General features: G+C 44.6%; 1 protein-coding gene across 4 annotated transcripts in view; it reads left to right on the top strand.

Moving 5' to 3' along the window:
- Positions 1–25,672, top strand: part of BCL11B (BCL11 transcription factor B) — a 92,699-nt gene that overhangs the window by 11,615 nt on the left and 55,412 nt on the right. For 2 of the 4 annotated variants that reach the window (XM_074868753.1, XM_074868751.1), the window contains exon 2: positions 2,871–3,236. In XM_074868753.1, the coding sequence (XP_074724854.1) occupies positions 2,871–3,236 (366 nt within the window). Of the gene's footprint in view, positions 1–2,867; positions 3,237–25,672 lie in introns of all 4 variants that reach the window. The other 2 variants (XM_074868752.1, XM_074868750.1) reach the window with 1 other exon arrangement.

Here is a 25,672-nt window from a genome sequence, read left to right as displayed (position 1 = left end):
TTGTTTGGTGTATGGCTGGTATCATGTTTGATGATTTATTAAGCTCAAATCAGAAATAGAGTCGAGTGAAAAATCTTTTGATAGTTTGAAACCCAATTACTACTGATCACGAGGGCTCGGCGTACCAAGAAAACGAAAAGCTGATTTTCGGTAATGTGACGACTGCCAAAATATGAAGGAATACCAGATGTTATTTTTAAAAAGTGCCATTGCAGAGTCTTTGGAAAGAGAGAGTGAGCGAGTGTAAGTGAATAGGCATATGTGGATTTAACTAATATTCAAATGAAGTGTAGAACTGAAAAGAAAGAATTTGCAACAGTTTAGCTGTTCAAACCTCCTTCGTGTTTCCACAGACGCCTGGTCAGGACCCTTAACAAATGCAGCAGTTTTGGTATGTTTTCTGGAGAGCCCAATTTAAATCGCAGGCAAAAAAAAAAAAATCCTCACATCAAAAAGATAATAAAGTTGAGATCTGTGATTTTCTTTTTATTTGTTACATACATATAAATAAATTCAACCTTTGTAATTTAAGAGACAGACTTTAACCTGAAGGCTTTAGAGGAATGTTAGGTGAAACCAGTTGCATTTTCCCCCTTTGCCACCTTTTTTTGTTATGACCCTTGGTTCTGTTCCTGTTTTCGTGTTGTCTTTTCCAGCTCTTTGTCCCATCTCCTGCGTGTGTATCTGCATGCCTGTGTGTGCCTCTCTCTATGGTTGTTTTTTTTAATATTTTGACACGCTGCTCCCCCTTAATAGGAATTCTTCCTAGAAATAGCACACACATTTCTAAAGAACTCTTTTCACAGTCCTTTTCTTTTGGCTCTAAAATGATGTATATGTAATTGGTAATTAAAGGTGCAAGCTCTCTTCAATATAAACAATATTGCTCAATGTTAGATCATTAAAGGGAACTGCAGCACTAAATAATTACCTTTTGCATCGTGACACGCTGTTTGCAGGCATCCCCTCCCTTCCCAGCAGTCCCTGTTCAGCACAGGGTTATGGTTACATTTTCACTAAGGCAAGAAGGTGTTTTTTCATGATATACATTGGTGAATTAATTATGTAGTAATGTCTTCAAACTCCTTTTAAACTTAGATTAAGGGGAAAAAAGTAATCTGTGGTTTTCAGAACGAGTATTGTGCTGTGTATTTGGTAATCTTGGTGTGAGTTAGGAAACCAAAGCCTTCCCGTGCCCATCGTCTGCTCCAGTAGGATGGTCCGGGCTCGGGTACTCCTCTGGGGCTCCTGTCCTTTTCTGCTCTCGCTGGTGCTGCTGCTGCTCTCTGCTTCACTGTTAGTGAGCTCTGATGCAACTTGTAATACAGCTGGTAGATACGCCGATCAATTATTTATTCTGGAAGGCGAAAACGGGGGCGATTCTTTTTTCTAAACTGCCTTTTTCAAGGCTCAACCATTTTTGTTGCCAGGTAATAATAATTTCACCTTCTACTTCTTGTCCCTTTCCTATGTGGGTTTTTTTTTTTGCAGTTTGCCGAAGAGTGGGACAAAACTCCTTTTGTTTTTGGCCAGGAGGAGAATCCAGATCTGGATTATAACATCTGTTTATCTCAGTCTTACTTCTTTGAGATATTTGTGCGACTCGCTTTCCCCAGGAAATCCATAAGTAAACCGCTCAGGCTAATAGAGAACATTTTTCCTCCTATTCCTTTAATCCTGATTCGATTAGAGGTCTCACTCACTGATTTACATACTGTTAGTTCTTCTGTTTTGTTCAGCCCAAATCCTATAGTCCTTGCAGAGGCAAAACAGCCTTAGGCAAAAGTCAGTGGAAATTTTGCCTGAGTAAAGACCAAGGTTTGTATGATTTGGCAGTTACACGGCAGAACAAGAGAAAACAAACCAAAAAACATGTTTTGCCCCAGAAATGGATTGTGATCCGTAATTATTTTATAATGTAAGAATTATCTTCTAAATACCCATTAAAAACGCACTGTGTTTTATTAATTGTGAAATGAGAAGTTACTTATTTCTTAGAAACTGATGGCGGTCACTCAGAAATGCCTTCCCAGTCTTTGGGGGTAATGGTTTGAAATCCATCATGTCCATGGGCAAGATTTAAACAAAAAACTTTTATTATCTTATATAGCAACTGCAGGGTTATTTGACATTGGGAAAACAGAGTGGAAGATTTCAGGCTCAGCCAATATTCCAGTATGTTAAATAGGTGCCTCATTCTCTTTCCCACTGTACACACTTTTGAAACGCCTTAACTTCTCATGAGACCGTATCCTGCTTACCTTACTCTTGCAAACATTTTGCTGTAATTCGTGATAATGGGTGGTCATTTAACCTTGCCGGTATCTTTGTAATGGGACAAGGTGATACTCATTTAGTATGCCACAGGGAGCCTGATCCTGCTTGTTTGGAGCATGCAAGCTTTCCTCCTCTCTCTAAAATAGGAGGAGAGGTTCGGGTGCGTAAGCTTTGCTGGATGAGGCCTTGGCCAGATGGCTGGGAGATGTGGTGGGAATGAGAAGATGGGATAAAAAGAGATGAACTATTTCAGAAAGTGACTCGAGGCTTGAACGTTTGCAAAATGGCTCTTTGCTGATATCCTTGCAGTGCTGGCAGCAGTGGGAAGGAGCTGTCAGGAAAGCTATGCCAGGTCAGCCTTTCCATTTTGTTTCAGGCAGGCTTGGTTGCAAAATATATTGAAATCATTCTGGGAGAGCGGAAAAGCTGAAAAATAAAAGAAAGATCTAATCAGGCTTGGCTTCTTTGGGAGGGTGGGGGGAGGCTGGGCCTCTCGTGATGCATCCTTCAGAGTCTGTGAACATTCAAAGCAATCTCTTTCTCTTCTCCCCTCGTCCCTTTCCTCCCTCTTTCTCCTTGTCCATGTAAAGCAGAGGCTGACCATGTGGAACCGGCACTCGCCGACGAGGATGAGAGCCTGGCAATAGCAGAGCCGGGCGGCATCAGCATCGCCGCAGGCGGGACAGACCCCGACTTGTTAACCTGTGGACAGTGTCAGATGAACTTCCCGCTGGGAGACATCTTGGTTTTTATAGAGCACAAGAGAAAACAGTGCAATGGCACTGGTGGTGCCTGCTATGAAAAGAGCATGGATAAGAGCAGCCCTCCCCCCTCCTCACGCGCCGAGCTCAGGAAAGTGTCAGAGCCAGTGGAAATCGGGATCCAAGTCACACCCGATGAAGAAGACCGTCTTCTCACGCCTACAAAAGGAATTTGCCCCAAGCAGGAGAACATTGCAGGTACAGCATGTTTTACACTCAATCAACTGCCTAGGTAATCTTTTAACAAGAGCCCTCTAGAAAGTGCCATGAAACAGAGGCTTCAGTAACAGGTCTTTATAGGAGCCATTGCGCTGGAGGATCCTCACGGCTATGCAGGGCTCATCAGGGCTGTCCACCCCATGTTTAATTCAGCGTAGCTATCTGTGCAGGGCCAGCTCCTGGAGAGAAGTCCCTCGGGAGAGCCAAGGGGCAGCCAGTACGTGTAGGAAAAAGCAGAAAGTGGGCGTCAGAAACCATTTCAGGAGTATCCTTAAGCAGCTAGCAGTGGTGGAGGGATAGGAGACTTCGGTGAGGTGCTCAGTTCAGTCCAGTTCAGACACCCTTTGTAACATGCAGACCCACTGGGAAGGACCAAATCCCGACCCCACTGAAGAGAGTGGAAAAATCCTCTTCCCACTGACTGCAGTGGGAAGAGGATTTGTCTGTGAGGGCTAAATTAGGGGTGCATTAAGTCCCTGTTTGTTCATTCCGCTGGCGTAGATGTCAGCTTCCTGGTCTGCATTGCTGCCTGTGCCGCCTGTCCTGGGTGTCTACAGATGGCTGCAGTTGGGTGGGTGACACCTCCATTCACATACATGCCCCAAATGGGGCTTTCAAATGAGGAGACGAGAGCAGAGGCTGGCCCGTGTGAGCAAAATTGCAGGCATTTCTTCTAAAGCTCTCGTATGTGGTGCAGTTAACATTTACTCAGCCGACCTCCCCGGCTCAGTGGTGGGCAGGCGGGTGATGGCATCCACCTGGGCGAGCCGCTGTGCAGTGGTTCCTGCAGAGCGCCTGGTGTGGGGCCGCTTCCGTTGTGCAGAGCGTTTCTCCCCTCTGCAGAGGTGTGTTCCCCTGCAGTGGTGAAAGGAAGGCTCTGCTCCCTGCTAGTGAGTGGGGGTTTTATGTTACACAGCAGGATCCCCCCTCAAACGTGCCTTTTTTGTTCAAACTGACTGCATCCCGTACAGAAGACCAGTGGCAATTTGTCTTTGCTGCCACTATCCTGATTTCTCTAGAAATTGTCCTATGGGATTAGATCTGACAGTCCAGGATCCTGTCTGTAGTAGAGGTGTTCCCCTGAGGGGGATCCCTTGTGAGAGGCTCATATCTTTACAATTGAAGCTTAAGAGATTCCTGTTTTTAGCATTGGAAGTCTCAGAGTTCGGTCCCAGCACCTCTGATGGACTTGGCCATCCAGTAAATGAGGCTTTGAACTGCTGGAGTCTTCAGATCTCCAGATGATCTGCCTCTTAGGAGAGGGCATATGCCACTCATTGACTACCTTGTCTTCTAGGAATCTTTTTCGGGTGCAGTCACTGTCTTGGCGTGGGGCAGCTGGCAGCTTTGGGGGCATTAGCAGTGGCAGCCTGTGCTGTAGCGTTGTAAGCAACCCTGCTGTAAGACCTGAGCCTGTTCTTTCCTCATCCTTTTTCAGGTTTCCCCATCCTTTTTCAGCTTTCCCCATCCTTTTGCAGTTGTGAATGCATTTCTTGGCAGAGATGACTACCTCATGGTGTAGCAGCTCTGAGAGCTAGATTTCTTTCCCGTTTGGTGGGAGCAGAAGAGAAGTATTCAGGACCTTCTCCTCCAGCCTGCTGAAAGCCTCCTGAATGGCGCCGAGCACTCTCAGTAGCTGTTGATCTCTGTGCAAGCTGATGGTGCTCAGACCCTTGCGGAGGGTACCCAGTGTTTAGTAAAGTTGGTCCAGGAGACCTGTGCTGTAGCTGCAGTCCAGATCTCATCTCTTACTAATCTGTGCCCAAGTTCAGTCTGTAGTGGAATACCTCAGTGGCTATACCCGGCACAGAGGGTGCCGTCCCATCCCAGCTTCTGGGGGTCAGCATCAGTATGACGAATGCATTTGCCATGCAGAAAATCTGCTGGGGGAGGGGGTGAAGGGGATGTTCACATGTGGAAAAGGCATAAAAAAAAAATTTAAAAGCCAATCTGGAGCACCTAATCTCTTTCAGACTAAACTGAATATCAAATGAAAATATGTAGGAAAGATTTTGAATTGAGAAAAATAAAAGGGTTTATCATTTGATTGGCATTTTCTCAGCAGTGCATGGAGATAGGGACATCCACTAAATAGTGCAGTAATAATACTTTCTCAATTAGGAGCCCAGCTCCGAGATAAAAAGGTGCAGTGTCCTTCCATATTTTTTTTAATAGCAGCGGATACTTTTCAATAGTAGGATAAAAGCCTCACATTACAGCCATGGAGGGTAGCCATGAAAAACCCACAGAAGTCATTCACTGGAAAGGCTTTAGTGGGATATACCAAACCCCTTATTTATATTTCAATAGAAAGGCTTTCTGCATTAGCCAAGAAAATCAGAATCTGCATTTAACATTAAAGGTATTTCCCAGTGAGCGGCTGTAGAGCATTGTTGTTAGATTTGTTAAAAAAAGAGACTAAATACGATTTCATAAAAGGGAAACTTAATCTCTAAGGCAGCTTTCTCCCACCCCGCCACCCCCTCCCTTTATTTTTTTATTTTTTTGGTAATAATGCAACAGCCTACAGTATTTTTACTTTATATGTGACGAAAGATATTCTTAGCCTTTCTGTACTGCGACAGGAAGAATGAATTTCTTTATTCCACCAAGAAATATGTAAAATAATCCCTTAGAAGTATGGGGAGATATGTTTGTTCAAAGCATTTAAAATGTTATTTTAATCAAAGGCACAAAACACTGTACATGCTGTGTCAGCTAAAGGAGACCATTACATTTTAACAGCAAATCATGCTCTTTTTCCCCCTCCTAGCCAGCCCCCCCTCTTTGAAACTAACTTTTTTTTTTTTATTAAATAAAAAGGCGAAAAAGATTAAAGAATAAAAAAACTTCAGTAGCTCAAATGTATAAAGTAATTTAATATGGTGGAAGCATTAATTATTTTAGCTTAATTGAATTCTGAGGACTGCAGTAGTTGCATTTTTGTAGACAAGCTCTGTTTATTATTTCTTTGTGTAGATTAACAGTAAAGGAAACATAGATAACTTTCAGTTATTTATTGTAAAATAAATGTGTCAATTCATGTGTAAAGCAAGCTGTTCAAAGATAATTGAGTCTTTATATTTGAAGAGGGAAACCAGAAATCACCCACTCGCCACTCCGGCTCCCTGAAATACGCTGCCACCGCTGCTGCCCTCAAATAGGTTTCAGCTCCTCTCCTTGATCTTGTGTTATTTTTGTAGACCTTTTTATTTGGTCGAAATAATTTGTGTGGCCTTCTGCGGTGTGACTAAGCCGCCAAACCTTACAGTTTCCCATGGCTGAGTGTAGCAAGGGTATGTCAGGTGCCGAGCTTGGCTCTGCCGTTGCACCTCTCTTCCCTTTGGGCGTGAGGATGTTGGGATGCAGCACCACTCTGACCGAGCCTTCACCCTGGCACAGGGTGCTCTGGAGTCCTGAGGTCTTTTCTTCCCTCTTTTTGCCTTTCTTTCTTTCTTTCTTGGTAACTCCGCTTGCTCTGGTCACTGAATGCCTCTTGACCACGTAACAGACCTTGTGCTGCTTCAAGGGAGGCAGGTAGAGCTCAGGAGTCTGCAAGAATTTGCATGCACACAATGCAGATCTCCAACTAACATTTCTAGATATCAGTAGAGACAAAGGCAACTTCATCTCCGCAATCAGCTTTTAAAGACCTTCTGATAATGGAGTCTATCATCCTGCCTGGTAACTCACAAATCCACACTTTTCGAGGTGCTTTCACTTTGTTACCACTGTCTGTAAGGTGTGTGGTAGCATGTTAGCTGGGGCACTGGGAAGACGTGACTTGCTTAGGAGCAGTTTGTCCTGTAAAGTTGTGGGTTTTTTTTTTTCAAATTGGCTGACCTGTTTGAAAATCAGTTCTGCCTCTCGTACAGAGGGTGTGATAGTATCAAACAGATGTACCAGATTGTCGCACAGCAAAACACAGCCAGGCCAATGAGATGGCTAGGAGTTATCAGTCACTGCTTCTTTCACTTCACCGCTGGCAGGTATTTTGGAAAAAATTAGACTACCGCTGTATTTTATACCTCTTTTTATCTTTCATATTTGTCAGGTCTTGGGCACAACTGGGTGACCTGTCCCGGCTGAAGAAGGCCGTGGGGAGGTGGCTCCTGCTGTCCTTTGTCTGACAGTACCTCCTGTCCACCTCACGGCCCTGCTGGGCTTGCAGGCCACTTCAGCACGGCTCTCTGAAGTGATCCAGATTAAAGAAAAAGTATCATTCAGCTTGTTTTTAATGCTGGATGATTTCAGAGAACGCCGGCAGAGGAGGGAGCCTCGGTGGAGTAGGCACCACTTGGACCAGACCTTCTCCAGCTTCACTGACTGCTCTGCATGCTCCAGGCAGCGTACCGTTGTGGACAGAGAACCACACCAGCAGCAGAGGTTCAATAAGACAGTGTAGTTAATTTCTGCAAAGATGATGCTAGGAAAGGGGAGGGGATTGATTGGAATTCCTCGTTCGTCCCATCCTGGTTGCCAGTGCTGGGCTCCATACGTTATACTTGAAGTAGATGTGCATCGTGAAAAAAGGCTCCCTGTCTGAGGCAGGATTTAACTGCAACCCCTGCTCCATGAATGTTCATTTCAGGCTTTTGAATGGTAAAACTGCCAGTGAGAGAAACTAAATAACTCGCATGTGCTGGAAGCCAGAGATAAACACCGCCGCAGGTTGCCATGAAATAGGCTATTTGATATATTTAGAATTGTTATTTTTCTCCCAAATTAAGATTAGTTAAATCCATGTGTGTTGTGTGAGTGATTGTTAACTCAATGGCATGGATTATCCTTTTTTCAAATCATGACAGCTAATTATTATTGCTGTCTACCCTGAGACATTCACTTACAATGTACCATTATGGACCCGTGCACCCATATTAACTGTAGGACTCAGACAGCCATCGTGATGCCTTCACACGTGAGGAGAGGAAAACGCAGACTCAAACAACCCGAGGCCTGTGGCAGCAATGTCGGGCAGGTTGAGAAGAGATGTCCTGAGCAGCACCGACCCAGCATGGGGCATGGGGGCCATCCCCTTTCTGAGGCCACCATGGCACCAGGTCCTGCCAGCAGCACCTCCCCAGGGTGGTGGGTGTTGCAGGAGTGACTTGTCAAAACCGGGCCAGGAAAAATGCTACGTGGGGAAGAAGAGGCTTCCAGAAGTGTGTGGTAACAGAGCCTGAGAAACTCATGTTGCAGCTGAGATTCTTTTCGTGAGGCTTTTCCAGGCTTGTTTCTTCCCTCGCATCTGCCAGGCTTTTACTGAGTGCAGAGGAGTTACCTGGCCTCCTCCTCCTCTGCAGGTTCACCAGGTATTTAGCAACGTGTTTTGCTAATTGGTGCAGCTGAGCAGCATGGAGGACACACACAGGGGAGGTGTCGGCTGCAGCTCCGCTGAGAGCAGGGTTAACAAGCAAGCCTCCTGCCCCCAGGGACCTTGGCTGAGGTCCTGACTTGGGTCATGGAGAGAAAAACAAGCCGGGTGATCTCACTCAGAGCCCTGTTTGTGCTCGGGGCAGGGCGGGGGGTCAGGTTGGGGGAGCCTGGCTCTCCTCCGGGGACAGGGCACCCCCAGCCCACGGGAGGGGCCCACGGTGCCCTTCCCTGGCTTGTTGTGGCTTCAAGCATGACGAGGGGCTGCCAGAAAACGTTGATGGCTTAAAGTTTTAAGGCCTCTGGTGAGGCCAGGTGGAGGCTCCCTAGGTGATGTGATCTCCCCTTTAGGGGGCTGGTGCGGAGGGCATCCTGTGACCGCCTGACAGCCTCCTATCCTTGGTGTGCCCCCCTAGTTGGCAGTGAGGGATGGCAGGGCTGTGGCTGCTTGGCGCTGCACAGCATCTCCCGCCAAGGCACGGGTAAGCGCCGTGCTAATCCCGGCAAGAGTTAAAGGTGAGAAACCTGCCGATTACGAAACCCTTTCTTCCCCTTGCTTGAACTCCACCACACCCGTGTGGCCAGGTTCCACCGCCCTTTGCTCAGCCCGGGCCAGGGGCTACAAGCCACCAAATCCCTGCCACCATCTTAGCTTGCCCCCAGCCATGTCCTGCCTGGGGTCTGGCCCCACCAGGCACCGAGGCTTTCCCAGCATCCCTGAGAGTCAAGTGTGAAATTAATTGCACCAAGTTTTAAAAAGCAGACTAAAAAAACAGCCGAAGAACATTATGCCCTTGATTCTCCCTGCCGGTTTTAGGTTTTTGTTTTGTTCCTCTCACCATCCTGTTTTTCAGAGTTATTTTCTGTGCCCTGTGTGTGGTTAGCTGGACTCGCACAAGGCTGGGACAGCAGGTGCTGGTGGTGGAGGAGTGGTGAGGGGTCCGGCTTGCCCTGCTCCAGCCCGGTTTCATGTGGGGTAACTCCCTTGAAACTGGCGGTGTCATGCCAGGTTGATCGGGTGGCGCAAGTGGGGACCTGTCCCCGAATGCATGGGGTGCTGAACTGCGAAACAGGAGCTCGCTGCTGGTATTTTCTCTCTGTCTAATCTCTCTTTGTCATAGTCATCTTCAGTTTATGTGTGACAATGCTAGGTAAAACCTTTTCGACAGAAGTGCCATTTTGCAGGCTGATGAGAGGGGATTTAAGAAGGTCATTCAGTACACGTGGCCAGTCTTCTTGCTCTGGGGTGGACGTGTATTGGGAGTCACTCTTTAAGAGCAAAACTTGCTTGTTTGCACCAGCTTGGTACTGCCGTTAACCTCTTTTAACTCAGTGGAAGGAATCTGGACTTACTCAAAGGTAAAGCCCAGTCAAAATGTCACCCAACAAAGTGGTTTTTAGCCTCTACTTGGGGCCTCTTGTGAAATTACTTGGGCCTTGTGTGGGAGAGCAGAAACTGTGTGTATATCGCTTATTATTAGCATGGAAAGATTGGCAGGTTTTTTAGACAACACTAATGGTAAATGTTGAAAAGGCACTGGTCAGCCAGTCATTGCTCATTTTTCTTGACAACTTTGTGAGCAACTGTTAGGAGCAAAGTAAAAGTAGTGCCCAACCGTCCTGTAGACTGCTTTGGCATTTCTGTGGATGTGACTAATAGCAATAGGCTTGTGCTCAGTGGAGTACTGATGGCAAGAAAGGACTTTGTGTGCACTTGCAGGGGAATTTTGCAATGAGATGTAGCCGAAGGAAAGCTGGTTGCGTGAAAGTACTATAAACCAGAAAAGCTCCGATACAGATAGAAAAAGTTGCTGTTCCTCTCCGACGGTGAATAAATACATTAAGGCACAGAAACGCTTCCTTTGCTTCAGCAGGACAGAAGTGCTGCTATAGCATGAGGCTGCTCCCCTTCATGTCTTTTCCATAGATTGTTTTTCTTTCTCAGCTCGTGTTTGAACTGTGCTGCCTATACACACAGTGACCAAATCGGCTGTGACATAAAGGTTGAACTTTTCTAGGGTTTTTTGGAGATTGGAACATTTTTCTATCATAACTGGAGAAAAAAACCCTGTGAAGTAATCATACTTTTTTGTACAAGAAAGGCTTGGATTTCTGTGTCATGTCACATAACTTCAAAGGGCATAGATTTGGGGCTGAGTTTCAGCGCTGGCTTCGATGGCCGAGTGGGAAGATGGGAGCCTGGAGGGTGAGAACTAGAGGAGAGAGGCCAGGTATAGAAATAAAACTGTGTTTCTCGGCAGACAACCCTGGAAGCCCGGAGAAACTGGGTAGCTCTCGGCTTGGGAGACGCGTGTGCTCGCTTCAAGGAGAGCATCCTTTTCAGCATGATTCCTTCTCCCCATTCCCTCCCACCCTCCAAATGGTAATTGGTGGGCCGTGCAGTAGAAATGTTATAAAAAAAAAAAGAAGAAAAAGTGGGTGGGTGGGGTATCTAGGGATTTGGTGTCTAAGCTCAGGAGTTAAGCCGGAAATCCCAGAGATGTAATGAAAACAAAACGGACTTTTCACTCGCGCTGTGGCATTCTGGCAGTGAGAACGCTTTCGTGAGCCAATGTTTTCATTGTAGGTTTTCTCGAGAGAAGTAGTGGAAACGAATCGTTAACCCCTTAACAGGAACAAATGTGGTTGCTGCAGCGGGGAGAGGAGAGCCGTCTTGGCTCCTAGTTGCCATGTTGCAGAGCTTGGGGGTGTGTGTATGTTTGTGTGTAGTGGGGAATGTGGGGTAGATACCGCTTGTAAGGAGTTTAATAATCTTAATGGCAGATGTGAAGTGGTTACTTAGCGGTTGTTTTTTCCTCTTTGCATGTATGCCTTTGCAGAAAGATTCGGGTGCGATCATCACAAACCACTGTTAAGCCCAACAGCTCTTAAACTCACTCTTTCTTCTGTCATTTGGTAGCGTATTTCTTGAGCAAGAAAAGAGGGACACTGCTCGCTGGTCCCTCAGCAGGGTCATAAAAGCTGCAGATGGAAAAGACCTACCAAGTTGCAGATCCCAGTTTTCTTGGAAAGTGGAAGTACAGGATGCATATCTGTTGCAGGCGTGTTAAGTATATAGCTTTAAATGTCCAGCAGCCTTGGACGGTGTTCAGCCTTACGGGAGTAAGCCCCTTCATTAAAAACAGGGGAGTTTGGGGAGGAAGGGAGGTTGGAGTGATTAATCTAATTTACCTTAACAGCCACTTTTGGTGAAGAGACTGTATATGCCTCTCCTCCATGCTCTGATTAGGCTGCATTTTTTTTCCAATATTTTATTTCACCTTTTGATCAGGGCTGGCACTTGCCGTACTTCTCTCTCCACTCTCTCATTACGGTACTTTATCTGCACATATTCGTGCAAACGGTATAAGAGCATCAGCCCTCTGCTCTAGCTAAAGAGCATTTCATCTACCCTTCAGCACCTCGGAGGAGCAATTAAAATCATTATACACCTTCTTCCAGCTGCCGTAGATCTCCGGTCCAGCCCTTGCATGCAGGTTGTGGGACTCTCGGTGCTGGGCAGACTTTGGATGTAATTGCATAGCTGCTGCAAGGGGCTGTGTCTCTGCAGCTGACCTTGCTCAGCATGTCTGGCCTCTGAATAGATGTTTGCCTTCTTTCTTCCCACTTTGACAGGTCCCCCCCTCCACACTGCAGCCCCTCACTCTGCCTCAGCCCGCTCCTTTTCTGCTCACGCTGAGAAAGCACCTCGGCAGCAAGGTATTTGTGGCTGAAATTGCCTTGGCAATGAGGAGAGCATTGGTTCTCCTGCACACCCCTGTTTGAAGAGGGGAAAAATAAGAAAGTAAAGAGATACTGCTGAATAAATGATGGTTCTACATGGTTTTTGTACCACGCTGCTTTTGTAATGGTCATTTAAACAAGGTGAAGTGGGGGGGGGAGGAGAGAACAAGACGAGACTGCAGACAGGGATTAAACAGCCCTCTTCTTCTTTTAAGACATTTATTATTTTCAGAGTCAAACCTGTAGCCAGCTAACGTAACTGTAAAAGTCTCCTCTGAATTATTGGTGAAGTGCTCTCAAGTCTTTTATTATAGCTGATGTACTTGCATGCAAGCAAAATCCAGATTTGAATTTAGCACCTACTTGTTTTATTTTCTTTATTAAACCAACTCCCAGCTCATTTTTTCCTTTCAATACCGGCTTTTCGTTTCCCGTTTTCTAGAGTGGCCTATTACTAGCTCATAAAAAGAGTTAGAAACTGAGGGAAGTTTCCTGAGCAAGAAGGAATTTTTTTTTTTTTGGCCTTTTCTTTTTTTTCCCCCTATGGCTTGGCCCAGAGCCAACCTGTCTTTCAACAAGTAGAGAGCCATTCCAAGTTGAAATTTATAGAGCAGAGTCCAGGTTCAAGGGCTGAAGCCCGCCAACAGCTCCAGCCTCTTTGTTACTGATTAATTCTGCAAGCGGTTCAGCTGGTTTGCTCACTTCTGCCTGCTCTTCACAGCGCTGCAGCGCTTCCGAGCCGGCTGCCGCTGCTTCCCCCTCCCCTGCTTTTCAGCAGTGCTTTCCCCCTTCACTGTAGAGCAAGCCCGTAAATTAATTTTAACTCCATGCAGTCCAAGCTCTGCACCATGTGAGCTTTATGTTAAAATTACAAAAAATCCTTTCCCTCTGCTTTTTTTTTTTCCCTTCTTTTTTTTTTTTTTTCTTTTCCCTACAGCTAATTTTAAACGTCTGGAGCTTCCCATTCCACTTCAGCTCATATTAACGATTGCTTCTTGGCATCGTTTGGAACCCAAGTTCCCAGGTTTTAATTAGTTTACTCAAACGCACGCAGCGGGGCAAAATAGTTTCTTTCAGCTTTACCTGCAAAGGATGTTTCCTGTCTCAGCGAGGGGGTTTCCCTCGCCGAGGGATTTGAAAGGCAGAAGTTTTCAAGTGGTCTCAATATGAGGCCCCACAAGAGTGAGTGTGGGAGGTGAGGGGGAGAAACAGCAGGAAGAAGAAAGGAGAAAAAAAAATCGCAAAAAAGCGTTTGGGAAAGTACCTTGAAATGAGGATGGTCCCAATCCTGCAACAAACTGGATGTCAAACCATAACCTTATTGACGTCAATGGGGGTTTTGCCATTGGCTTTAGCGAAGGCAGGATTTCATCCTTAGCCTGTGTGGAGCTGTAGGTACGCCAACGGTCCTCTCGCAGTCAGTGGCATTACTGATGTGCAGAAAGTTAAGCGTGTCTGTAAGCGTTGGCAGGATTAAGATCTGTGCTGGTATTTTCAGACCAAGTGAAATGCATGTGGGAGGTTTTTAAAGAAGAAAGTGCATGGGAGTTTTTAAAAAAGGAGACTATAGCCGAGCCTGCCATTTTTAAGTGCCTTGGGGAAAAACCTGGGTTGCTATTAAAAATTTCGGAGGACTAATGTGTTACTAATTGTGACGCAATTAACTTCTTAAAAGTATTCGATTGTGAGTCCTAAGAAAATAAAAAGATGGGGATGAATAGCTAGAAATTCAGGCCTGAGTTTCAGTTTAAACATTTATTTTTTATTAACTAGAAATAAAAGCAAGCCTAGAGGTTCACTTCACTGTGCATCTTGGTTACTCTGCTCCTAGAAGTCTACTTCTGAGTAGGTTATTTAAAGAATTAAAAAAGGACAACAACAAAGAAAAGAAGCTCAAACCCAGTAGCTGTCTGAGACCCCTATATGTGGCTTTACTACAAAGCTCTTAAATTCTTGTTTAAACATTTCTCCAGAGCTGTTACTCAGGAAATAAAAATGTGTGCTGTTTGTCTATAGCAGATTAAAAGTTTACCTTTAATGTGACGGCTTCTCAAATTGAGTGTCGGAAACATGCCTCTATTTTATGGTATTATGAAACAGGTCTGAAGCAGAAACAATATATTTAACTAAGAGAGAATGAGATAGAATTTGTGGGTTTCTTTCTTTAATGGTTTATAACCCAAAACCTTTTCTGTGTCTGTCTCTGAAACTTTTGTGCATACAAGTGGCCAGCACATGTAAACCACACTTTGAAATTTAACAGTTAACCTTAAAAAATCTTAAGTTCAGCAAAATGGAACTTTTTTTTTTCAGTCTACGGACAGCTCTTTGTAATGATCTGGCAGAGGAATCTAAAGTTGGTTTTTTCCTCCAAAACATTTGTAATTTCAGCAGTAGAAAACTGAAGCACATCCGAGCTCTGAGAAGGCTCTCTCACATCTGCCTCCGCCTGTGTGCCGATTCCCTGGGGTCCCATTTATAACAATCTAACAAGATAGAATCTGCCTTTGAGTATCAGTAAATATGGCTAAAGATCACAAAACTGTACTCATAATTGTTCAAGACTAAAAGGCAGAATATAGTGTTTGATTAATGTTTATGGTACAGGGCCTTTTTGTGGAAAGAAGTTAAAACAATAACCCCCAAAATCCTCTAAAAAAACTCCTGAGCCCCCACTCCAGCCCCCTTAGGCTCCACTGAAGGATGCTATCCTCATCGTGCAAAGTTCATCATTTAAGATGATGCACTTTACTTTTGATTTTGAGGCTGATCGAGGATACCCAATTGAAGCTGTTTCTTGAAGGGGATGCACAAGGTAGTTTTCTGTTAGCAGCACTAGTACACAGGAGCAGAGGACATCTTTGCTGGCCACCAGAAGCAGCCATCCTTCAGGTTGAGGTGCTTTTGACAGTGCATTGTCTTCGACTGGCCTCATCCTTACCACGTCTGCTCTGAGGGTGAGGAAAAACACCATCAATCCTCAATGATCCCTATCCGACAATTAACATTCATTAGAAATATTTAAGCAGGGGGAGGTTATGGATGCAGTGGTGTCTGTCAGAGACCCCTAGCAAAAACATCTGCTTGTTTTGGAAGGGCTGACGAGCTGGGTTGATGAGGTCTCTGTTAGTGCTGGAGCCTTGGGGCTGCTCAGGCTAAGGTTTGTGCTGGGTGACCTGCAGCTTGCAGCCGGCATTAGTTACCTGGGGGGGGGTGGGGGTGGTTCACTGGTGGTGGGGTTGTCCTCATCCCTCCAGGGAAAGCTTGGGAACTCCTATTGTCTTCGTTGTTGTGAGACTTCCCTGCTGTCTGGAAAGGTTTATTTTTTTAGTGATAGTGAGTGGAGAATACAATACAGATGGATCTGTTTCTTTTTCATTAGCTCTTTTAAGACACTTGTTTAAATGTGTTCGCTTTGCTTTTCAAATGGTAAATGTCTGTTTCAAATATTACTGCTAACAAAAAAAAAATTTAAAAAATAGATCTTCCAAAAAGCCCAGGCCAGGACTTTGTTAAAATGCTGGTCTAGAAATGGCGAAGGTGACTCTTGACATCCACAAAGAGGGGAAGATGTGGGGAAGACTTGGTGCTAGTTTGCATTCAGGGCTGGTCCCTCTCAGAGGCTCCTGCGAGGGCAGAGCCCAGTGGTGGGACTGGGTGCTGGTGAGGGTGCCCGGGGAATGTGCTGGGTGGGTGGCTGTAAATTTTGCAGTGAAATACCCATGTTTTGGGAACTGGCTAAGAGTACAGGGAGAAAACCTAGAAAGGCAGATGTGCACATGCTCCAGCAGAGTTTGTTTCTTACCAAGGAAACTGTGGCCTTCGGGGCGAGACACTAACTGGGCTGTGCAGAGCACTGTGCTAGCAGAAATAGCACCCCAGCATGCCATCATGGGAGAACCCTGGCGCTTCTCAAATCATACTTAAATACCTCTGTTTCCCACCCTCCTGTCCGTACACTTCTCCCAGCCCTGGTTGTGTGATGGCAGTGCTGAGCAGAGCCTTAACCCCCTTCCCCATAACCCTTCTTTAGGGCAGGTCTGCGTGGTTTGATGGGTACAGTGCAGAAGACCATCAGCCCTTTCTCCAACCCTGCAATTCCACCTTTGTTCCCGGGAGTGGAGCAAGTCCAGGAATTCTTAGCGTTCGTTGCTGTCGGTTTTAACCCTCCCATCTTTTTGTCAGCACCAGCTTTAAACCGCCCACAGGAGATATGCAGATAGGCACTCTCATTTCTCAGATGAGGCAGAAAAGATGTGAATGGCTTGATTTTCAAAAGCGCCCGGCTGCGTCCGGCAGGGGCTCGGGGCGGCCTGCTGTGCTCAGCACCCCTCTGGATGAGGCTGCAAGTGCTACTGCCCAAAATGACAGCAGGGAGCGGGTGACAGCAGTGGGGCTATGGCTGGGAGAGCCTGCCCTCTGGTTCACTACTCACAGCCCTACCCTTTTGTGCCGTTCATTGGTATTTTTGAACAAGCCCAAATCCCTCTGGGTCTCTGTGCTGTTAGCATGTTCCCCCCCTCCCCACACTCCTCGGCAAAAAGGTTTCATTAAACAAATGCAAAATCAGAGGCAGGGCACCAGGGAGGGTGGCGATCTCGCCTGTCCCCTCTTGCAGCCCGCGCGCCGCTGGTGAGAATGGATGGAGGATGGGAGGCTTCGTGCCACTTCCCAGAGCCTCGGCAACATTGCCACCGTGGGCACAGTGCCAGAAGATGGCTTCTGCCTCGTAATTGAATAAGGATCTAAGGAAATTTCCCTTGCAAGCATGTGATAGGGCCCTTCCACATGCGGGGAGATGGGAGCCCCGGCGCCGAGTGCCTCGGGTGAGATCCTGTCTGAGTTTGGCTGGGTTGCGACAAGGCTGGGTGCCCTCATCTCCACTGTAGGTGCTGGTCCCAAGAAGAGCCAGGACTCCTCTGTGCTGCATCCCCACAACTGGGTGCTGAGGAAGAGGAGGAGGCAGGGGAAGGGGGTGGGGGGAGAAAAAAGAAAAGATCTGTGACAAAATCATGCGACACCCACGTAAATATTGTTTGTATGAATTGGGTCCTTCATCTTTTGTTAGCAGCAGCTTGTTAATTAACAGCAGATTAGTGCTGCTTTCTTCTGACACATGAATATATTTTGGGCTAGAAAATACTTGTACTCAATAAAACTGTGTGACTGAACAATTCAGAAAGTACCAGCGGAGCGCCGTAATGGATTCCCTTTTCATCCCCTCCCCCCGCCTCCTCCTCCTCCTGCTCTAAATGCAAGCAGATTTCTGCAGTCTAGTGCAGAAGAGACATGTTAAACACAGCTAAATAAATCATGTTTACTCTTGGCGTTCTTGGTAGTGAAAAATCTGTTGGCTGTTTTTACTTCCTTATTTCTCAGCATTTGCTTCCTACCTGTTTTTGAGCCTGTGCCCAGAAATAGTAGTTTTGTCAAACGAGTGGATTATGCCAACCAGCAGTTCCCTCTGCCAAGGAAGCTGCTGGATCGCAAAACCCGGTGACTTCTTTCTTACAGTGACACTGAGATTCTCCCCCTTCCTTCCCCCCCATATTGGGATATAAAAGAAAAGTATTAAAATCTGGAGAAGGAGAAAATGTAATCAGATCCTGGCAGTTTAAGAGCCGAGATTAAGGAAAGTTAAACTTCTGTTCCAGAAGCCCTCCTTTAAGCTGTTTGTGGAGGTGCAAGCACTGGAGATAGCAATAATAGGAAACACATTTTCTCTTTCTTGTTATCATTCCTTGTCCCGTTCCCCCCCACAAATGGGTGTGGGATTTGTTTTAACGGGTTTTTTTTCCCTCTACAGAGAGCTTTACAGCTGGGAGGAAGAGGTAACTAAGCCTTTATTTTAACTAAGTCAGTTCATGAGCTCTGCTGTTGCAGGCAGTGGGTGAACTCTGGTTTTGGGTCTGAATTCTGCTCCTGACCCTACGCCCCTGGGCGCCCCCATAAACCTCTTGCTTGAGTGAGGGCTGCCGAAGGGGCTGAGCTCCCTTTGCGAGGTGGGGGCAGACGTGACAAAGCCGTGCACAGCTGTATGTGCGTGTATGTATATACATACATATGTGTGTATATATATATATATGGCACTTCTGCTGTTGTCAGAAGAGCTGTGTCGAGTGCAGGGAGGTGTAGCCCAAAAGGTAACTAACTCTGTTTTGATGCAATCCTGGGTATTAAGCGCTCCTCTTTGACCTCAGGTGGCAACTTTTTAGCCTGGACCCATCCTCCTTACTACTGTTATCCCAGATGTGACTGTAACATGGATTACGAGCCTGGTGGACTCTCCCTGTTTGGTTTTAAAATTAGAAAAAAGATCCTTTTTCCCATCAGAGCTTTGCATGTATTTACTCTTTGATCACATTGGAAGGGCCTTATCCTGTCTCCAGAGGAGCTTTAGTTCTGCTTTCAGTGGTAACAGGGATCTGGCCCGTGCTGAATATTAGCATTTTAATGGCTTACTTAAAACCCCATTGCTGGTACACTCACAGGGCTCCCAGCACGAGGAGAGTCCAGCTCTGGGGTTTTGCAAAGTGATGTTGCAGGCTGCAATGCCTGCTGGAAGAGAGGAGCGGGGATGGCCCATTTGTCATAGATTATTAGTATTGTCAATAATAACATGTCTACAGAAGCCAAATTAATTCCTTCTTCTACTAAGTCCAAGAAATGCCAGATCAGTTTCAGAACAGGGGAAAAAATAAACAGAATCAAAGTTTGTATGTTATGATTCCTCTGAATTTCTAGTGGGAATACTCTGCGATAGAAATGATATTTCCATAGAGGCATTGGCTGCCAGTTTGCTTAATTACATTAAATAGTGGTATAAACCTCGGCAGAACATAAACCTCTGTTACAGCCAGTCATTAGAATATTGAATCATAAGGAATAATGATACCAGTGCTAACGTGTTACAACAGTCTTTATTATATTAGTGATTGAAGTGTTATTTAAAAAATAAGGTTTGTTGTAGCGGTTTAGGTGTGCATGCATATTTTCTCTGATCACCTATTAAGAGACTGAAGACTGGATTTGAATTTATTACAGGGAAATAAAAAGGCTTGCTTAGAGGAAGAACTACTAGATCGCTGCTTACAATTTTACAATTTGATTCCACTTGTCCTTAAGGAAGGTTCATAATGCTCACTTCGGAAATGCCATCTACATCTAGAAAATTAGGGTTAAAAGGACTACTTTGTTGAAACTAATTACAGGCTAGTTCAGTTTTTTAGTTGGTGACATTTTAGAGATTTTGCTTGTAATGCAAGAGGTTACAGAAAGATTTGGTTTAGACTGTGATATACAGCAATAAGCTGCTGTATGAGTATACTGACATTTTCATCAGAAACAAAACAAAAACCCACTAGCCGTTATTTTACTGGGGTGATAAGTATGATTTTAATATCACTTACTCATCCTGACCATGGATGTTTGAAGGAATTCTTTTGCTTTACCTTGGTTTGTGAGTATCTCTGGTTTTATATATAGATAGATTTTTTTTTTTTAACACACTTTCCTGGGTAGTCAACTTCAGCTTCCATTTCAAGCAGACCTGAAAATAAAACCGCTTTTTGTGTCTGTTATCTTATGGAGAAAGATGCTATTCTGTACAAATAAATGAGTGAATTGGGAGTTAATGGGGAAATCTGGTCCAGAAAAAATATACCTCAGAAAAAATGTCCTGAATGCAGAATGGTTCTTGGTTTCTTGCAGTTGGCTTTGCTCTCAGTCTTGTGTCATACTGAGAGGAATAAGGACTTCTTTCTGTACCGTACTTGTATTTTACCTCTCCTGATGTAGGGTTGGGTTATCCTGTCTAATTAGCACTTGCGACTGGCCAAATTCTGCTTGGATCCAAGTCTTTGGGTGAAACTTTTCATTGTGTTATTTAGTAGCAGGATGGGGTGCAGGTTCACAATATGCTTCCTTGTGCAAATGAAACGTTGGTTTATTATTTCCCTTTTTTAATTTACATTATAGTCTGAACTAGATTCCTGGTTGCTGCTTTATTTGTCTGCTTTCTTTCATTATTTAAAAGCTAGTTAATTTTCTAGCCTCTTTTCCATTCAGAGAACATTATTTACTCAGTTGTGCTGATGTCCAGTAAATTAAGGACTGAAGCTTTAGATCCTGAGGGTTCCCCTTATTTGGTGGATTGTTTTGCCATCTCCAGTTGATTACTCTGCTCATTTAATTTGACAGATTCAGTTATCAGACTTGGGCCTGCTTGTACACATGCAGCTGGATTGGTTTTCTCCTGAGAAATCCAAAACTCAAAGGGAATCCTAATTTTAAAAATCTCTGTTGCTTTTTCCCCCTCTACAATTGCTTGCTTGTTTAAGTTTGCTTGGTGTTAGTGAAATGCTCTGCTAAGTGTGACTATGCTTTTTTTTTTTTTTTAAATTTGCAAATTATAAATGTGCACGTTAATAGGATCCCCCCAAACACTGCTATATTACTTGAAGTGTAACGTATGCATTCACACTAGGCAGGTAGACTATTTCTCACACTGAAATTCAGCACTTAAAAAGTTCCTGCGCTTACATTGTTTTTGGCAAGGGGTGATCCAAAAAAACAGGAGCTGTGATTCTCTCCCAAAGCTAATAGTGTCTGTATATTAAGTTTGTCCATCTGTGCTTTGCAGGGACATTGGCATCACCTGATGGCCCTCCTTCGCATTTCCAGCAGTGAACCAGTTAACAGTGCTGCTGCTTTGTATATTGCTGTTACAGAGTCTTTTTGGTTTCCAGGACATTTAACTAACTCAGGTGGATGTCATTAGCTGATTTTCACAGATGGGGAGACTGAGGCACAGAGGGGCAGAGTGGCTTCATCTGCTTCTCATTCCCCAGGTTCCCCCCACCTTCCAGGAATTGTTTTTTGCTACCAAACAGCTGAAGAGCTGCTAAAGCCTCATCCTGCCTAATTTCACCACTTTTATTTTTATTTTTAATTTTAATGTGGGATAGGGAAAAAATTTGAAAATACTGGTAGGAGGCAAACTTTCGAGCAAGGAAGAGATACTTACCCAAACACAAATCCTGCTGTTCTCTTTTCCAGAGGCCATATTCTGCCTGAGGATAGGTGTGTGCAGTACAGCGTATGCTGGTGTGAGCAGGGCTCAATCCCGAATAGCCAAGGCAGAGTAGAAGTCCACAAGTGTTACTGACTCCTGCCTATATGGGGCTCTTCACTGGCCACTTCACTTCCTTCATTTTAGCCTCTTGACCATACTCTTGTGGTCAAACTGTCAGATTATTTGTAGTGGTATTTCTCTCTCTAGCTGCTTGTATATATTATTTTGCCCTTTGGAAACAGCTCTTTCCATCCACTGAGTTTCTTTATTAATTCCAGGGCCTGTTAAATTGCTGCAATCGTCTGTTGGGGTGGTTATATGTTTCAATTACATCAGGAATATTTGCTGGTATATAGAAATATTCACGGTATAATCAGGACTAAAAATTTTAATCCCCACAAGGATTTTTACAACCGTTGAAACTCCCCAGGACTTAATTACAAGAGTTGGGGAACAAACTTGGGAAAATTGATGAACTGTTTATTGTCAACCCTTTATGCCTTTTGGAAAACAAACTCCACAAATCAGGGTGATTATTGTTACTCGTTAGTTTATTGCAGTAGCTTCTGGACATTGCAGCTCAGATCAGGGCAGCATTGTGTTAGGCACTCTGCACCCCTGGAGCGAGAGCTGGGCTCTACTTGGAAGCGTTTTGGGACTGAACAGCCCAGACGGGCAGAGGGTGGGAAGGGGAAAGCTGAGCTCCGGGAGGGGATGTGCCATAGCCTGGGTGGTTTGTGCCCTGGGATGTGCGTCCTGGCCCCCTTCCCAGACCAGAGCCCTGTCTGCAAGACCACCTTCCTGAGATGAGAAAATGCCCTGGTTTCCTCTGTTATATTTATATCACATCTGTTGGCATGCTGTATTTACTTATGCCTTATGATGTTTTGGGCCCAATCCTGCCCTTGTTTCCCCCCTGCTGTCGCTCCTGGTTTCTCTCATAGCAGAGGGGTACTGCCCTCCTGGGGCAAATCCTTGTGTCGGTGGGGTGGGTAGAGGGCACGGTGAGAGGAGGTGATGAATGCAGCCTTGGGGTGGGCGAGAGTCCTTCTTCTTGTGTGTTTAATCGGGATGAGCCAAGATATTTCAGTTTTTCACTTAGCTTCGTGTTCAAAGCACGGACAAGGGGCCAGGAGCAGGTTTGAATGAGCATCAGGTGGGAGGGGGAACGGGTGATCCTACAGGAGCCCCCACGGGGACCTGGCTCACAGGGATGCTACCGACGCTGTCGTGCGGCACCTGGATACTCCTGTGGGCCTCCCACCCTCGCCCCGAAGCGGGTCCAGTGACAACCCACACCCCCATTTCATAAAAGACAGGTTTTGGCATGGCATAAGCAATCTTGCAGGCATAGTGTGGGCTACTTCTGGGAATCCACATGGTCTCCTAGGTAAGTAAAAATCTTAACAGCCTGCCCTCGATGTGTGAGCCTCAAAATGCCATGCACAAATATGTGGACAACCTAAAATGTGGATTTTTATGCAGTGAGAAGAGTTGCATGCTCAAAACAGGATATTTAGATATATTAGGATATTTATTAACCACACGGGGTGTTCCAAGCTCAGTTTATTTATCTTTGTAAAGTGCTTCCAGATCTTTGCGTGGAAGGCACTAGAGAAATGAAAGGCATATTATTATTATTATTGTTATTATTGTTGTTGTTGTTATTATTATTATTACAGTATCTAACTACTGACAGGCAACCACAGCTGCATGCTCAATTCAAGCCACTCAAATTTAGGGGCTGATTTTTACAATATTTGACTCTTAATACTTTTTCCCATTGACTCTATATGCTGAAATGTATGTTCACCTGCCCTGCTGAAGTATCATTATTCTCCAGAAATATGTAAATGGGGTGCTTTTAAAGAAAGGAAGAAAATGCGGCATAAATATTAAGTATTCACATTTATATGGTAGAACTCAACTGCCATTTAAGAAGGGCTTCAAAGCAACCAACTGTATGAGCTGGTAGTTATGTCTCTGTAATTAAAAAAGAAAATTCATTGTTTAAAATAAAGCCAAGAAATCTCACAGACAAAGGATAACATTTATGGTGTTCAAGGGTCTGACACGAGCTATGAACAGCCCAGGAAATGGAGAGCTGAGTTTCACAGTCAAGCGTTCTAATCAGTACGGTTGTGCATAGCCGCTGCCGCCTGTGTGTTATGTAATACCACACTTCACCCGCCCACGTGCACCTAGAGACAACAGGCATCTTCGAAAGGTCTTGACATTATTCAGAGGAAAGACTCACAGCAATACCCCTGCATGGTGTTTAACCTTATCTTTACTTATGTTTAGATGTTTCTTTTTTTTTTTTTTTATTTTCTTCTCTCTCCTTCTCTTCCCTTCTCCTTTTCTTTTTCCCTTTTCTTCCCTGTGGTACATCAGTAGTGGGTATTTTCATATCTCCAAAATTGGAGCAGATATAGGGGGAAATATCCCATTAGCTCCATGATGTGTTTTCACGGCAGCTCTGAAGGTTCTGGTCATGGCCGTTTTGTGCATTTTGTAGCATTGTTCTCATGCGGTTATTATTATTATTATTTTTTTAAAGTAGACTTGAAATGTTACATTCTGAAGACACCAGCTAATTATTAAATGGCACCTAGCCTATGTTTTTTTTAGATTTTAAAATAGGAAATAATTAACCAGAGGTTTTAAAGATCTGCAGAAAAGCCAAACAGGCCTGTGAAATCCCAGGATCTAATAACAAAGAAGGTGAGTTGGTTTTCCAGTGCCCTAAGAGTTTGAAGACATCCTTACTCTGGCTTTTGAGTAACAGAAAGAACTCAACCACATTTCATTCTGGCATACGGTAGGCCTGAAGTTAACTGTTTCTCAAAAAAAGAAAAAAAAGAAAAAAAGGATATCACTGACTGCTAATTAGATGTATTTTAACTGCAAAGTCATTTTAGCAGCTAATATTGTTATTATGTGCTTCAGTGTGAATCCTTAGTGAAGCTATTAAACTGTGAGAGCCTGAACTTATCAGACATTTTGTAACGTGGCTGGATTTTTGTATCCTTGTTCAGAAACCTGTGGGGAGTGGAGGACCTTACTGGCTCACACATGGAAAACACATTTCTTACCAACTGATTACCAGAGTGGGCAGCTGAGACGTCCTTGCACCCTCCTTTTACACTTTGGGGTTTTTTTTCCTTTTTTTTCCCTGGCAATATTTCTTCTTTCTGTTGCACGCCCTCCCTCCCTTCCCAGACAGTGGTCAAGCCCTGCAGTACACCCTCAGGAAAGGGATTTAACGGCAGGGTCTGGTCTTGGTTATTTCGGGATACTTTTGACTCTTGCCTGTCGTATACAACGAGCTGGTGGTTCTCAGTAGCCGGTAGGCTCTCAGCATCAGGCAGGCTCCTGCTTTTGAAAAGCAATAGCCCACAGCAGTCGATGGACTTAGCCATCATTTTCCTATCAGTTTCTAACCCAGGATTCTTACTTTGTAATTGCTGGGTTGGGTTTCTCAGGGTTTGGATTTTTCCCCCCATCTTCTTGCATTGGTTGCTTTTATTCTCCTTCGCACTCTAAAACAAAATGACTGATACAATATCCAAACTGATGAAAAAGAACGGGATTTTTTCCCCCTTTATTTGCTCAGATTTGAATTGGGTTATCTGCCTATCTTGTTTATGAAATTTTGTGCTGTCTTTTCTGCACAGACTGTGACTCCCAAATCTTCCACAGCTCCATTTCCATATTCCTGCGTGCTTGTTCTTTGTTAATCACTTGGCAAGCGCTTATTTGAATATTAAAAATTTCTTTAATCATCAAAGGCAGGAGCACAGCTTCATGAATATTCATATTTTTTTCCTCCTCAGACTGGATTCTAGTTCATTACCCTGCAGTAAAGCCAAACAGTCATCAATCGCGCTCATTACAGCCGCTGGCGTTTTGATTGGCTGCCTGCTGCTGGTAGCCTGCGTCCCCCATCCTCCCGCTCTCCTCCATGAGCTGTCGTGTACCTGCCAACAACAACAACAAAAAAAATATCAACAATGCAAGAATAAATTTCTCCGGTTGAAAAACAACTTTGCAAACTTGTCAAACAGTCCTCGTCACTTTTTTTTTTTTTTTTTTGGTTTTACACCAAAAAATTAAAAAGAAAAAAAATTAGAAGGGAGAAACTTGAGCTTTAGAGATGAATATTTGTCAAGAGAGTTGACGTAAGTTTCATTTGCATAATGACTTTGTACTTCTGCATTAATAA

The sequence above is a fragment of the Strix uralensis genome, chromosome 4 (assembly GCF_047716275.1).
Source record: "Strix uralensis isolate ZFMK-TIS-50842 chromosome 4, bStrUra1, whole genome shotgun sequence".
Taxonomy (NCBI): Eukaryota; Metazoa; Chordata; class Aves; order Strigiformes; family Strigidae; genus Strix; species Strix uralensis.
Note: the sequence above shows the minus strand (reverse complement) of the source record. Positions and strands in the feature narration are given on the sequence as shown.